We start from the raw sequence: 15,436 nt of genomic DNA on the forward strand, positions 1-15,436 counted from the left end.
ATGAGACCTGGAAAGATTCATGGGCAGGCACCAATGTGAGACCGATATTTGGGAACTCTGCTCAGCTGATGAATCTGTCTGTAATAGCCTTGCTTAAATCCCCTCCATGGAGGGGAGGCCCTCCCCTTGGGGAACATGAATTTCCCTGTAACTTAGGGCAGAATTGGCAGCCTCCACCCAAGCATCCTGGTTTGGGCCTGGGAATCTCCAGGAAGACACCTAAACCCTTCTTTATTTTGATGTGTAAAAGCAGCTCTCAGATTCAATAATCTCTTTCCTGATCTGAGCTCCCTAGTTCTTCAGCCTGTACTTATACTCCTAGCAAGAGACAATAAAGTACATTCTATGCCTTCAAGGGTTCTGATTGTTAAAAGTTAAGATCATAGACATTTGTGAGACAGATCCTGTGAAGAATCCGAAGTCTGAAAACTTCTTTTCCCAGACTAACCAGCTCAGAAGAGATATAGAAGTTTACTTAGGTATCAACCTTCTTGACAAACTCCAGCAAGCACCCAGGAAGCCATGGTCTCTTATATTACAAATTAAATCATCCATACCTTTAGGTAAAGGATGTCCTCCCAGACAGCCCCCTAGTCTCTGAATAATGCTGAGGTCTTTCATCGATCAACCGCCATTACTGACCTTTCTTAGTTTCATGCTAGTGGGTGGTGCTTTCAATAGGAAAAAAATGGGTGAGTGCTGTTTCATCTGTTTCAGCTGCGGGTGATAGAAAACTCATTTTCAAAAAAAAAAAAAAGAAAAGAAAGAAAGAAAACTCATTCTCAGCAGCAATTTAGATAAGATGGTTTATATCCCTTTGGTGTACGAGCCTAGAAGTAGGTGAGACATGGTGCCCCCACAATATTGGAAACCTAGGCTCCTACTACCTTGCTGTTCCATTCCAAGGTCAGTTTATGGTCCAGTGTGACTCGTGTAGCTCCAGCCATGACAGCCACATTATGGCCAGATGGAAAGCAGAAAGGCAAAGTAGAGTACTCTCTCTCTACTTCAAGACATTCCCCAGAAGTTGCATACCACTTCCGTTGGTCACTCCTCGATCCAACGGAGGCTGTGTTGTTGTTGTCACTTTTCTAATAATAAGGAGGAAGGGAGAGATTGAAATTGGGGAGACAACTAGCTATGTTGACAACTAGCTTGTGCCACATGTATGCAAGATCAGACACAAGGCCAAATCATTACTGATGCAACCCTGGTGGTCACCCTACAAAGGGTCAGCCTAGATTTTCCAGAGGGAAAATCACTAAACTTGACACCAAATTGTATAGGAAGCCACAATTAAAATCCCCTAAAATAAGATCAATGACCAGTAGGCAAAATTGGGACCAACAAGAAGTGCATCCAGTGAAATCATGATCAAGCAAGTGGGTTTTTTAACTCATCTTCTCAATTAGTGTTCTCATGCAAGAATTCTTTCCTGGTATTTCTGAGAAATGTTATGTTTTTCCAAAGCTTGAATCCTAATTAAACTAAGTTGAGAAATCTAGAAACTTGAGGAAAGTTTTCTCCCATAAGAATTGAAATTTAACAATCCAGTGGGGGAATAGGCAAACTAGGTGAAGGGGATTTTTTTTTTTTTTGGTATATTTTTTTATTGGAGTTCGATTTGCCAACATATAGTATAACACCCAGTGCTCATCCCATCAAGTGCCCTCCTCAGTGCCCATTGCCCAGTGGTGAAGGGGATTAAGAGCACAAACTTCCAGTTATAAAACAAGTCATGGGGATGAAAAGTACAGCATAGGGAATATAGTCAATAATATTAAATAACTGTGTGGTAACAGATGGTGACTACATTTATCGTGGTGAACATGTTGTAATGTAGATAATTGTGGAATTATTATGTTGTGTACCTAAAACTAATATAAAAATGTCAATTCTACTTCAATTTTAAAAAAATGATTTACTTTATCAATTCAGGAACTGATTGTTGTATTATTTACTCTGAAAAAATAAAATTAAAAAAATTTTAGGATAGGAAAAAAAAAAACTAAAGCAGCCAAACAAAAACATTCTCAACGACCAACATAGAGATGTCTCTAGTTCAGAGGAATCCACTGATGTCAAATCCAAAGCAAACATAGAGAACACTGAAGCAGGCAATGGAAAATTAAGGCAGATAATTCCTGGGTGGAATCCCATCAGGCTCGTCTGCAGCTGTTCCTCTATTAGAAGCAGTCGTGTGCTGGAGCTGGCTCACACAGGCTCCAGAGAGCCACTTGTGTGCATCTCTTTCCAACTGTAAGTGATGTTACGTTGGGAGCTTGAAATCAACCACGGTGGGAATATTTATACCTCCCCCCAGAAGCTGGGAAATGCTAGCAGGGCTTTTCTTTTTCCCCCAGAGAGTTTACCAGCACACACTGGTTTCAGGTGTGTGTTTGTGGATTGGCCTGCTTCTAACAGCAAGTCATTTTTACCAATAAAATAAATATTAGTAATTTTATACACATAGGATACTTATATAAGTCCTATGAATGGTTTTATTTTTTTATTTTATGATAGTCACACAGAGAGAGAGAGAGAGAGAGAGAGGCAGAGACATAGGCAGAGGGAGAAGCAGGCTCCATGCACCGGGAGCCCAACGTGGGATTCGATTCCGGGTCTCCAGGATCGCGCCCTGGGCCAAAGGCAGGCGCCAAACCGCTGCGCCACCCAGGGATCCCCTATGAATGGTTTTAGAAAAAATGACAAATTTTGAGGCAAAATAAGTCCTTCTATTGGCAATTTCAATAAGTGATTTTGTGTTATGTTATTAACTTTCCTAGTGGGTCTGAATGTGAATATTATTTGAAAACTTCCCAATAATGATTGCCAGCATTTCTAGGTGTTCAAGTATTCACTACAGGCTACAGTTCTTTGTTAATATTCAACGAAAGAGATGCAAAAAGAGTACGATGTGATTGCTTTTTTAGAACACTCCAACATGAAATCAGAAACTGCTCGAAAATCTAAATTGGCAAGAGCAATATTGAATTCAACAGCAAAATCAAGACTAAGGCAAGCAGACAATATTGTTTGTCATTTAAAAAGGAAACAAGGGGCACCTCGGTGATGCAGTCAGTTAAGCGGCGACTCTTGATTTCAGCTCAGGTCATGAACTCAGGGTCATGGGATTGAGCCCCACCTCGGGGCAAAGAATATGCTTAGGTTTCTCTCTCCCTTTGCCTCTGCCCCTCCCTCCTGTGTGTGCTTGAGCTTGCTCTCTCTCTTTCTCTCTCAAGTAAATAAATAAATCTTTAAAAAAAAAAAAAAAAAAGGAAATAACTTCTCTAAAGCAACACGTACCCTACTGCCCAACTTGAAGTTGTTTGGGACACTGTCAATTCAACCAATGTTAGTACCAAATGAAGGAAAGTTTTCTACATCTGGAATACTTGTTGCAAAGCAAATATGGAAACTATCAGATGGACTAAGTCATGCTTTGTGTTTTTAAAGTTCATTTTATAAATCACAACTTTTAAATACCAAATTCTTGCAGTGTTCTCTGTCCATTTTTAAGTGATTTTATTTGGCACCTATTTTGTGGTCTCTTCCTTTTATCATTTTCTTAATCCAGAGTCTGCCTCAGGTAGAGGCCAGTTTTACATGTTATTGAAATAATCTTGTCACAGTATGTTGGTTCATGAGGATAATAATAATATAAATATATTAATAATATAAAACTATTATTTTATGAAAACTTCTGAAATTTTCAGTATTATACTATCAGAAAATTATTCAGAGGAGCCTGGGTGGCTAAGCAGTTAAGTGTCTGCCTTTGGCTCAGGTCATGATCCCAGGGTCCTGGGATCCAGTCCTGCATCAGGCTCCCTGCAGGAAGCCTGCTTCTCCCTCTGCCTCTCTCTCTCTCTGTCTCTCTCTCTCTCTCTCATGAATAGATAAATAAAATCTTTTTAAAAAATTATTTACTGCTTATTACTATGGCCTCTCATTTAAGAGCATGTAGATAAATATTATGAAAAATGTGGAATGATTTGCAATATCAGGAATCTTGAGAACTGCTGGAAAGTCCAATTAGTCATTCCTGGCTATTGATATTAGTATCAGTTGGAGATTTGGAAACATTACTCTGGATCACTGATTTTCAAACTTTTTAAAGCAGCCCACCTTTACTATCAAACAAAGTTCAGCTTGGAAACAGAAGATACAGAAGATGTAAAAGGAAGCTCTGACTGAAGGAGACAGGATTTGAAGATGGAATTCTGTCCCCAACACTGCAACCAAAGTGCTGAGTGACTTGGGGCCCATCACTCAAGTGTCTCCGCTTGGTTTCCTCACTTGCAAATTGCAACTGATGCTCTACTGGGCTGCGGGCTGTTGTGGGAGGCAGCAGAGATGACGCTCAGAAGACCTTTGCAAACCTGGGACACCTTTTTGAGAGTTAGGGGCCGGACAGATAAAGGATGTCCACACACCTGATACAACCGCTGGAATGTGAGCCGAACAGGGAGAGCGAAGACTGGAACCCCAGACTCCACCCATCCTGGCCGCTTTTCTAGACTTTCTGTGAGGGCCTGTCCCTTTTAAGAACTGGAGCTTCAAGATGTAAACAAGACCTTGGATTTAAAGTGGAATCCTTTTTTTTTTTTTTAAGATTTTATTTATTTATTCATGAGAGACAGAGAGAGAGAGAGAGAGAGAGGCAGAGACACAGGCAGAGGGAGAAGCAGGCTTCACTCAGGGAGCCCAATGTGGGACTCGATCCCAAGACTCCAGGATCATGACCTGAGCTGAAGGCAGAGGCTCAGCCACTGAGCAACCCAAGCGTCCCTAGACCTAGTTGGGATAAGGCAGCAGGACGCATAAAATCGTATTTCTCACATGAAAGTGATAGATTACGAGAAGAGGAGTGTGAATTGTGTGGAAGTTGTGGGTTCACCGAAATAGAAGGCAGAAAGTTGGGTTTCAGTCTGGAACTGCAATAAAATGTAGAGGAATATGTCAGTTCCCCTCTCCGAACTACAGATCTTCAGAACTGCTACCTCTGTAAAAGGCCAGGAGGGCTCGGATGACTCCACATTTCCATGAGGATTCATGCTGCCCCACTCCCTGGCTGAACTCAGAAACAGAAACAGAAATCAATTTTGTTCATCTGTGTCCAGAATGTTCTTGCTAAGTGGAGCTCTGGCATTCCTCAGCCCAGAGAGCTCTCTTTTGCAAATAATAGCTATTTTCTGAACAGTAGCAATAAAGTTTGCTTTTCTTAACCTTTTCCACCATCTTTAAAAAAATATTATTACATGTACTAAAGAGCAACACATGCTTGTTAAAATAAATTCAAACAATGCAGAAGTACACAAAGTCAAAAGTAAGTTTCCTCCTCCCCGCAAGCCTTTCCCCCAGTGGTAATCATATCCTTCCAGACTTTCCAGTAATTTAGGAGTTTTTGGTTTTGCTTTTGTTTTCTTAGGGAGTAGGGGTGGTTTTTTTGCTCCCCCCCACCCCTTTTCATGGGACCGTTCTGTAACTTGCTGTTTTTTCCCTATTAATAGTGAGCAGTTTCCAAGTCATTACATTTTTGTAGTGGCTATTATTCCATTTTGTAGATGTGCCATAATAATTCCAACAGGGACACTCAAATATTTCCCTATTGATGGATACTTTGATCTTTACAATGTTTTCACCATCAAAAATAATCCTCTAAAAAACAGTAATACTGTAAGATCAGCCCTGGACATGCAAGTTTGCATACATACGTGGGTGTTTCCATGCATTGAGATGGCTGGAAATGCACAGTGCCCAACCCCTACACAGAGACTGACAACCCACATGGTTACTCTTACCCTATTCACAGCAGCATCTGAAAAGTGCGATTTCTATTTCCATGTCTTTATCTGTAGGGTATTCCTAGCCCTGATCTCAACAGCCTCCTTTAGTTCTTCATATGCCACCTAACTCTGGTTCTTGGCAGCCAGACTAGGATTAACTAGAGGAGCAAATTCAAGCCTAAATCTTGGTGGCACTAATTATGGTTAAGCCAAGGATACTTTGCTGCTGTAATCACAAACTTAGTGGCTTAAAACAACGTGTGCATTATAACAAATTTGTTATGCAGATAACAAATGCATTGTCTTACAGTTCTGGAGGTCAGAGTCCAAACTAGGACTCAGTGGGCTTGAGTCAAGGGATAGGCAGGGCTGGGTTCCTATCTCCAGGCTCTCATGGAGAATCTATTTCCTTCCTTTTTCCTTTCCAGCTTCTAGAGGCTGCCAGCGGCCGGTGGGCCCTTCTCTCTCCAAGTCTTTCTTAAATCACTCTGAGCTCTTTTGCTTCCCTCTTCCACACTTAAGGACCCTTTTGATTGTGTTGGGCCCACCTGGATGATCCAGGATAACCTTACTTGGGGGCCATTTGGTTTTCAACCGTGATTCCACCTGCAAGAGTAATTCCCCTTTGGGTGTAATATGCTATATTCACAGGTTCTGGGGATTAGGATGAGGACATCTTTGGGACACCATTATTATGCCTAGCAGAGACCCCAAGAGCCTAAAGTCAAGAACACAGCCCACATAGGAGACTTCTAAGGACTTTTGATGTATGTCTGAGAAAGATCCCTCTGGGGGCCAGGCTGACAGTGGTGGGGTAAGGACAGGGAGGTCAGTCAGAGGATATCACAGCAGTAAAGCCAGGGCAAAGACAGCCCAGGGCCAGGACAGCAACAGTGAAGCTTTGATCACATACGGATTTCCCTAGATCTCTGACTTTGAAGAAAGAAGGGGTCTTTGCCACACACAGTCCTCATGAGCAGCCCATGGAGCCTCACCCTGATAAACATCTGTCGAGAACTGAACATCTGGGTTAACACACCTCAGCCCTGAGCCAGCGCACCACAGCCTCCCTGAGGCTTCGCACCTGCAGAGGCACCGGATTCCGTCTGTTTTGTCTAGAGGATGTCTGAGAGCAGGAAGATCCTCTAAACCCAGCTGTCAGGAGGAGCTCACGCCCCTGCCCTGCTCTTCCTCTGCATTCTTGGCCCTGCAACCAGGGAGGTGTTTCTCTCCGGGACAGGCTGGATTCTGGAGTCAGTAGGCCATAAAATAACATGTTTTCCGGAAAAGTACCTTCCTTAAAGGAAACCACTTGTTCCAAGGAGTAGAAAAGGGCCATTGTGCCTTGCCAGGTCCCCACTCTCCTTAGGACATGACACAAAGCTTCTGTCCAGGGAAACCCAGGGCAAATCAGATCCCCAGGTGCTCCAGCCTTCCCTCCATTCTGAAGATATGAAATGGGGCTGCTGAGAGTTGGCTTCCAGCCTTAGAGACCTTGGGGGTTCCTGCCCTTAGGGACCTGTGTGGGTTCCTGCCACCGCCGGCCTCGCTGTAAGGTGCAGGTGCCTCCCAGCAGGCAGCTCAGTTCCTCAGCTACGTGTAGAGGTGATGGGGGTGCTGCGAGCACTGATAGGAAGAAAGGGAGCACGGAGCTCCGTGCAGAGAAGTCCATTACACAGGACCTGGTAACAGCAGAAGGAACAGAGAGAACACTGGATTTGGAAACTGGGTTCAAGCGAGGCTCTGCCCCAGATTTCTTGGCTCCCTGCCGCCACCCGATAAACACTCCTGGCCTTGCTGGCTTTCCGGTGTCAGCATGTCCCTGTTCTGGAGCTGCCACCACCTCCCATCGGAGTCAGAGGCCCTTCCTGCTGGTGGGTCTTACACTGGGCAGAAGAGCAGGGGCACGCGGGCCACCCCACACCACACCGCACACGCTGCACACACCTCATGCATGTACATACTCATGCCACACACGTCACACACATACCCCACCGTCACACCACACATCCCACTCTCACACCACATATCCCGTACATCCTCTTGCACCCACACACTCCACACACGTAAGAAAAGTAGGTTCACCCCTTCTCTGGGTCATCATTCCAGACTCTCCTTAATGCCAGCTACCCCATACTCATCTCTGAGCAGCTGCTCCTGCTCCGCTGAGGAAGCAGACCATCTGGCATGCCACGCTCCTCTCCCCACACCCCGTGAGCGGCAAACACGCAGCATTTATCTGCATCCCCGAACATCCTTCCCAGCAGCATTGCTGCACCCACATGCCACCATCCAGGCCTAACCGCTCTGACCCCAATCTGGAGCTCCGATCCTCAGGCCCATCCTGGGAACCCCTCTGTGGGTCTCTTCCTTGCTGGGCTACTGTTAGTGTCTCCTTCTCTAGTCCTTGCTCAACCCGTGCTCAACCTCCCTCCCATTCCTAGAAACTATAATCAACTCTCCCTCGGTGGGCTGCCACTCCAGTCAAAATACAGTGCACTTCTTCCCTTCAAATTATCTTCAACTGCAGCCTCCCCTTCCTCCATCCCCACTGATTCAACTGCCCCGGCACACACACACACTCCCTGCACACCACCGTAGGGCCACTGCCTTCACTCCGCTCAAACTATTCTCACCAAGGCCATTGTCAACCCTCATGTTGCAAAATTCAAGGTCTCTGCTCGGTGCTCACTGTCACTAGCTCACCTGATGCTTCCAACCAGCTGACTCGTTCTCCCTGAGAATTATTCTCATCCTTGCAGGGTTGCCAGATAAAATACAGGACACCAGGTAAAATAGATTCTCAGACAACAAGCAATGTTCTGGTGTAAATATATCCCAAATATTGCATGGGATATACTTATACTAAATGCTATTTTTTTTTTTTTTGGTCTATGTGAAATTAAAATAACCAGATGGCCTGCATTTTTATGTGCTAAATCTGGCATCCCTCCTCCCCGCTTCTCTGCCGCATGTGCTCCCCACCCTCTCGTCCCTCCTTGAGCTGCTCCTCCTCAGCCCCCTCTTCCTGTCAGCCTGCTCCAGGGTGCTGGCCTTGCCTACCTTCCCTTCTCAAACTCCCTGATCTCTGGGGCAGCTTCTCCCACACCCTCGAGCCCTCTCCACTCAAGACTGGCCCTGCCCAGAGTCTCCCAAGACCTTCTCTCTAGCTCCTCTGTAATAATAGCAGATTGCAATGCTGGGGTGTGTGTGTGTGTGTGTGTGTGTGTGTGTGTGTGTGTGCTTAGAAAGACTGTACCTGCCCAGCCCGACAAGCAAGGCTGCCCCCTTGTTGCCTTCATCATCTATGACCCAGAAACATGCAGGCCAGATGTGGCAAGAAGTGCTTCCCTCCGGAGCTGGCTGTTGTCCAGCCTCATCTCCTCCCCCTGAACTGCCTACTCCCTGCCCCCACATGTCCTCTGAATCACCACTCATGCTACTCCCTCAGGAACACCCTCTCCCAAACTCCTCCTGTTGAAAGTGCCCTCTTTTCTTTATGTCTTGCTCAAGGGCCACCTCCTCCCAGGCTCCTTGGGTCTTTCAGCTCTCCCTCCCCTGAGCACCTGAGTGTGTTTTCTGCAGCCTTGTTCAGGTCACTAAATTGGGAGTTCACCAAGTGCTGGGACCATGTCTGATTGACTCCCACATTCCCTGGGCAGAGCCTGGTACACAGTCAGCGCTCAGCCAGTGTGTGTTGAACAGTGGAGTGAATAAGTAAATAAGAGAACAAGTGACAGAATGAATGAACAAATGCATGAGTAGGGAAGGAAGGAAAACTTAGTGAGTAGAAGGAGTAGATGGATGGATGGATGAGTGGGTGAATGGGTGGGTGGATAGATGGATGGATGGATGGATGGATGGGTGGATGGATGGGTAGATAAGTGGATAGATAAGCAAGTGAATAAATGAGGAAACCTCAGGGCTTGACAGACTGCCCATAGCCTGCAGAGTGAGGTCAGGCTCCCCACCATCTCTTTGTTTTCAGAGTCATATGATTCCAGTCTGCAGACCCTCCTTTCACTGACCCAAGGAGGTTGTGACCATGCAGCACAGGGACAGAGCTCTGGGCCTAGCATCCTGATATTTGGGTCTGGCTGAAAGACACCTGACCTAGAACAGAGCTGAGTTTTCTCCCCGTCCCAGTCCTTGCACTGCTGTCTCTGCCCATCTGGAGCCTCCATGCCCAAGTATTTCTTTGTGTTTAGACATGCTCACCCACCTCTGATGTCTGGGCACCTCTGAGAACAGGCCCCTACTGACTTCTGAGAAAAAAAGTGGTGGTACCCAGGACCCCTTCAAGGAAGGACTTCAGGAGTAGCCTCAGCTGCAGAGCTGCTTTATATGAGGTCAAAACTTGGGGGACAGGGAATGGGGGTGGCCAGCACCGAGAGACTAAGCAAAGGTAGGAGGTATTAAGGGCCCAAATCATAATTTAAACTTTCTCTCCATCTAATCCTGCTTTCTCCTTCCCCTCACAGATGTTGATCCCTATAAACATCTTGCATCCCAAACTTTGTCTCAGTGTTCATTTGTAGAGAACACAACCTGCAGTTCCCTTTACTCAGTCCCCAGGTCCTCCCTGCAGCTACTTCCCTTCCCCATGCATCTCTGAAGGCCCTGTTTAGGGGGCTTTCCGGTCCAGAGTGACCAATGACATGCTCCCAGGAACTCCTCCCTGTTCCTGGGCCGTGCCTCTCCCCAGGCTCCCCTACTCCACCCCTCTCTGCCAGCCTGACACTCTCCCTACATCTTTCTGCTTTGCACCTCTGCAGCCCCAGGCCTCTCTCTGAGAGTCTTCCCTGTGGCCAAGACAGCCTGGGGGATCCCCTCAGAGCCCAGGCCCCCATGAGGGTCAGTTTTGCCACCCTCAGTAGGCAGGTCCTAGGAGACCCATCCATTCAGGGCTGAAGGGAAACATGTGAGCCAGGAGACCCAGGAGTTCATACCCTTCAAACCAGATTCTAAATGCGGCACAGCATTTATTTCCTGGTACAGAGAAAACAGATTTTCTATTAATAAAAAATGAGCATCTCTTTATTTGTGATGAAAACAAGAGCTTTGTTACATGCTGTCAATGTAACATAACATTTTAACTTATTTGGAATTATCTTTCAGTTCATGATATTTTCATCATTCCTAAGTGACGCAAGTTACTCACAGTCTCTAAGAACAGAAGTGACCTATAAGAATATAGTAATAAAGTCTCGTTCCAAATGTGTTTCAAAGTCTTCTTTCTGGCTTTCCTGTTCATCAAATGGCTTGTACTTTCTGTGACTCTTTTTTTTTTCTTCTCTTCTGTTTCCTTTTGCAGTTTTCAAGCCTGATTCTTGAGAGACCTATATAAGGATATGCATTTTCAATTATAAAATAAATCACTCGTTCCCAAGGAAGCAGCCCTTTGGTTTCAGAATTGTAGGGCTGATTTCAGGCAACTGGTGGGGTTCAGGTCTCAGGGTTGGGTTCTGTGCCACGTGAGCTTGCAAGTGACCAAATGACTCAATGAGAAGGGCAGATAAAAACATAAAAATGTCCACTCGAGGGCGATGTTTCCTCTGGTGGCAACAGAACCAGCTTCACGGGCATGCTGGGGTGCGGGGGTGGGGGGGAACCTGATGAACTTAGCACCCTGTTCACAATAAATTCCAGTGATATCTGTCTCCGTGTAAATCAGAAGAGCGGGCCCCGGTGCAATCCGTCACTGCCCAGTCACTCACTCTTCACACCTCTCCTAAGCCTCAGCCTGTGAGTAGGATCCAGCTGAACTCTCAGGGGTGGGGGCTGCATTCCATCAGGTCCCACCACTGCGGGTCTCCCAGGCTGGAGGGCCCAGCAAGCCGGGATGGGACGGGCAGGATAGGGAGTTTGCTGAATACAGGCAGGGAAGGCCAGGAATGCCAGACGGAGGCGCAGGACACCAGGGAAGGCTTGCTGGGGGGTGCGTGAGTCTGACCCACCAGCAGAACAAATCTGGGGGACCATGAGGCCTCACATGAAGGTCCAGAAGTCCCGGGCACCCATCGTCGGCTGGGCATGGTGACCCGGCCCTGTGAAGAGAGAAGCCTCCTGGCGAAAGGTGGCCACCGTGAAGCTGTGGCCAGGGCCCCCCTGAGGATCCTGGGCCCTCGAGTCACAGCTGAAGCAGCAGAGGAGGCAGGTGATGGCTACGGTGACCACAAGCAGCACTGCCACCACTCCAATCACGGCTGTTTCCATGGCCCCACGTGGCAGCTGACCTGCTGAGCAACTGGGGCGTGTCTTAGAGCTTTAGGCCCCCCATCCAAAACAGGGGGCTCTGGCCGGCACTCTGCTCTTCCAGCCGCTGTCCTCGTGGTCTCCTAGGCAGATGCTGGTCTGAGGCCCTGGGTCGAGGCCCCAGGGGCCCGTCGGGCACTCCGCATTGCACCAGTCAGGCCTCAGTGGGTCCTGTTACTGTTTTCTAGGCCTCCGGCCACGATCCCAAAAGCCATGGTCAACTCCACCGGCAGCTCTTTGGACGAAGAGCTGTCCTGAGAGATGGGAGCTCAAGATTCCCTGGACTCGGAGGGGCTGAGAAAGAGGGAGCAGAAGACTTGGCTCAGAGGGAACCTTGCCAACCCGGCCCTCCGGTGACGCCTACCGATTTCAAGGGTTTGTCTGCTCAGACAAAAGACAAAATACTCCCCCTCGTGGGGATCCAGGATGCGCCTGGGCTCCTCCCCTGGAAGAACCTTGGGCCAGTCCTTGAATCAGCGTAGCTGCTGCCGCCCGGCTCCGGCCGCGTGCAGGAGGCAGGAACGCAGGTGGGGAGGAGGCCACGCTGCTCTGGGCGAGGTCGGGGTGGGGGCACTGCGGGGTCACCTCTAGGGCCGTGGGGCCTCAGCAGGCGCTGTGGTCCCTTTCACTTGGCCTCCTTTTCTACGTGGGACGGAGGGTGCCGTTTAGATAGGACAGGGCATGCTCCCGCCAGGATCTGAGCCCCCTCAACCACTTACTCTGGGGCTCCTTTGCCCTGTGGCTCCTGTCTGAAGAAGCCCTCTTCTGCATGGCCTCCCCGCAGCCCCCCTGGCCGCCTGCTTCCTCACACCTGCTGCCCACACTCAGGTGCTGTGAAAACTTACCCTGGGCTTCCCCGAGTGACAGCGCTGGCTGTACGCGGCACCGTGGCCTCCTAATGTGGGGGCCACCCCAGGGGCCAGGCCATGGACACTCATCCCTGGGTGCTGCAGCCTTTGTCCTGCTTGAGACAAGGCTCCGAGATGTCTGAGTAGCTGGGAGCACTTCCTGAATTCCTTCCACCAATTGTAGTGTGGGCCAGGACCCGCACAGCTGCCTGCCCCTTGGTGATTGCACGTACCCCACCCCCCACACACACACCCACGAGTCCCAGCACTCAGCAGTCGGGTTCGCCACTTACCCGCTCTGGGTGAGGGGTGAGCCAGGCCAGGCCGCCTGAGTAAGTCTGCCAGAAGGGCTGCATCCTCTCACTCCATCACAGCTCTCCCACAGCTAACCCCCCGAGACCACCCCACTTCCAGAAGGGAGGCTTTACCCAAACTAAGAGGAATGGGGTAGTGCAAAACAATGCTTCCAGATACCAGACACAGCCGGGCATTATCTCATAGAATGGCTCCAGCAATCCTGTGAAGTGATCTTGTCTCCATTTTACAGACAAAATGGGTATAGTCAAAAGCTCAATGACCTACCTGTAGCCTACTGCTAGTAGTAGTGAAAGTAGTAGTAGTAGTAGTAGTAGTAGTAGTAGTAGTAGTAGTAGTAATAGTGAAAACAAGAGCACCAAAGGGCTGAAGGGGTGTACGGGGCTCCCCTCCTTTCCCTCCTAGCTCAATACTCTTCCCAGCGGCGACAGGGCCACAGAGCAATCACCTTCTCTGCACTTTTACTGATTAGAGTGCAAAGGCCCAGAGAGGGCAAAGGGCCAGCCCAAGGTCACACAGCCTTGGTCCTTTGCAAGTTCTCCAAGGCCCCAGTGAATTTTCTTTAGTACTAATTTTAGGAAGCTGCCTAACTGCAGAATGAGAGAGCAACTACTTGAACTAAAATGAAGCCTGTCAAATTCTCCCTCTTCCCTTTTCCAGCATGAGCTCAGGGCTCTTCCTCTGTGTGAGCAGCCCTGGGCAAGCTGGGCCCATGGCAGGAAGCTGGACACCTCAAATTATTGGTATTAACTGGAGCAACCAGAGCAGAGAGAAGGAAACATGATGAGCCAATCTGTGGTGTGTAGTTTCAGATTGAATTACCAAGATCAACTAGCCAATTCAGGAGGTAGAAGGCACCAGAGGAGTCAGGTTTCAAGCCGAGTTATTTGCTCTTTGACTTCTGGTTTGCCTGTTCTTTGTGGATGCATATAGTTGGAGGCCACCTATTGTAAATGTGCATTTTTCAGCATCTTTAAATTGGAATAAAGGGTAATTGCTTGGCCTCTTATCTTCTGCCTTGTATAGGTTTCCTTACCTGATTCTGAGATTTGAGGGCCCTTCTTGACTCATCAGTAAAATAGGCCTCTGGTCCATTCTCACAATAGGCATTCAATATTTGAATGGAGGCTGTGTGGCACAATAAGAGAGACCTGGTGATAGCATGAGAATAGGCCCAGTCTGCTGTGAAGGCTCCTCCGGGTTTCAGGTCACACTGGCAGTCTGTACTGTGGGATGACCAGCAGGGCCTCTCAAGCCCAGAGCAAAAGGAGCAATCTTTGCTAAAGTGCATGAAGTGCAGGTCCCTTTAGTGCTCTGCTCAGTTCAGGATCCTCGCCCTCAACCATCCCCACAACAGCTCTGTCCTGTGCTAAGTGGCAGTAGTATTATCAGGCAACTTGAAAAGATCAAGACAGCCATAAATGCTTTCCCACAGCTCAGAGATGTCTGTACTAAGGGGTTTTTTTTCTGGGTATCTTCTCTTCTTCTTGTGACTATTGTCATCCTATGATGTACAGCCCCTGCCCATGAACCTCAGATGCCATGGGACTCCCCAAGATAACTATCACTTAGATACCTATGTGTCTTCCCACATCCACTGTCGTCAACTGATCAGAAAAAGACTACATCCTATGCTTTCCCTTACCTTAGCAAGGGCAAAGATGATGGCAAACATCCTAGAGCAGAGAGCTAGAGCTCTCCCAGAGACTCCAGGCCATGCTTAGGAAAGACAGGCCATCTCAGTCTGACATGGAGCTCTGCAGAGAGATGAGGGAGAGGGGATGTTCCAAGCCGGCAGGCCACACACATCCATCTATTAAATATTTCCCACTTTTCAAACCCTCCCCCCCCCCCAATACCAGGGATGGATGGGAACCCAAGCCCCCTGAGCAAGGCCCCAGGAACTCAGAGGCCTAATCCTCTTGAGGCCCTACTGCTATACTTGGCATCCCTCAAGCCCCAAACGTCTGGCAGTGGTTATTCCAATCATATTTGCTTTTCCAGAGAGCATGAGGTTGGACAATTTTTCCTGAGCATCTGTTGTGAGGGCTGGTTCTGTGCTGAGGGCAGGGAGCCCTCGAAGGTTCTCAGATCTATGAGGGCAGAGGGCATGAATCCTGCCAGAAATCTCTGGGGAAGGACACCATGTAATCGTGTTCCAACAGAAATGCAAAAATAAATACTAATAACACATTGGAAACCTATAGGAGGGAGCAAGAAATTCTTCTT

At 48.0% G+C, this 15,436-nt stretch overlaps 1 protein-coding gene across 1 annotated transcript; it reads right to left on the reverse strand.

The window, feature by feature from the left end:
* Positions 1-10,804: 10,804 nt before the first annotated feature.
* On the reverse strand, positions 10,805-13,025 carry SPAAR (small regulatory polypeptide of amino acid response). Its single transcript, XM_041764267.1, has 2 exons — positions 12,890-13,025; positions 10,805-12,338 (listed from the first exon to the last, which is right to left on the reverse strand). The coding sequence occupies exon 2, from the start codon at positions 12,003-12,005 to the stop codon at positions 11,778-11,780; it is 228 nt and encodes a 75-aa protein (XP_041620201.1). The 5' UTR covers positions 12,006-12,338; positions 12,890-13,025; the 3' UTR covers positions 10,805-11,777.
* Positions 13,026-15,436: the final 2,411 nt, after the last annotated feature.

This window comes from Vulpes lagopus, chromosome 7 (assembly GCF_018345385.1).
Source record: "Vulpes lagopus strain Blue_001 chromosome 7, ASM1834538v1, whole genome shotgun sequence".
Classification (NCBI taxonomy): domain Eukaryota; kingdom Metazoa; phylum Chordata; class Mammalia; order Carnivora; family Canidae; genus Vulpes; species Vulpes lagopus.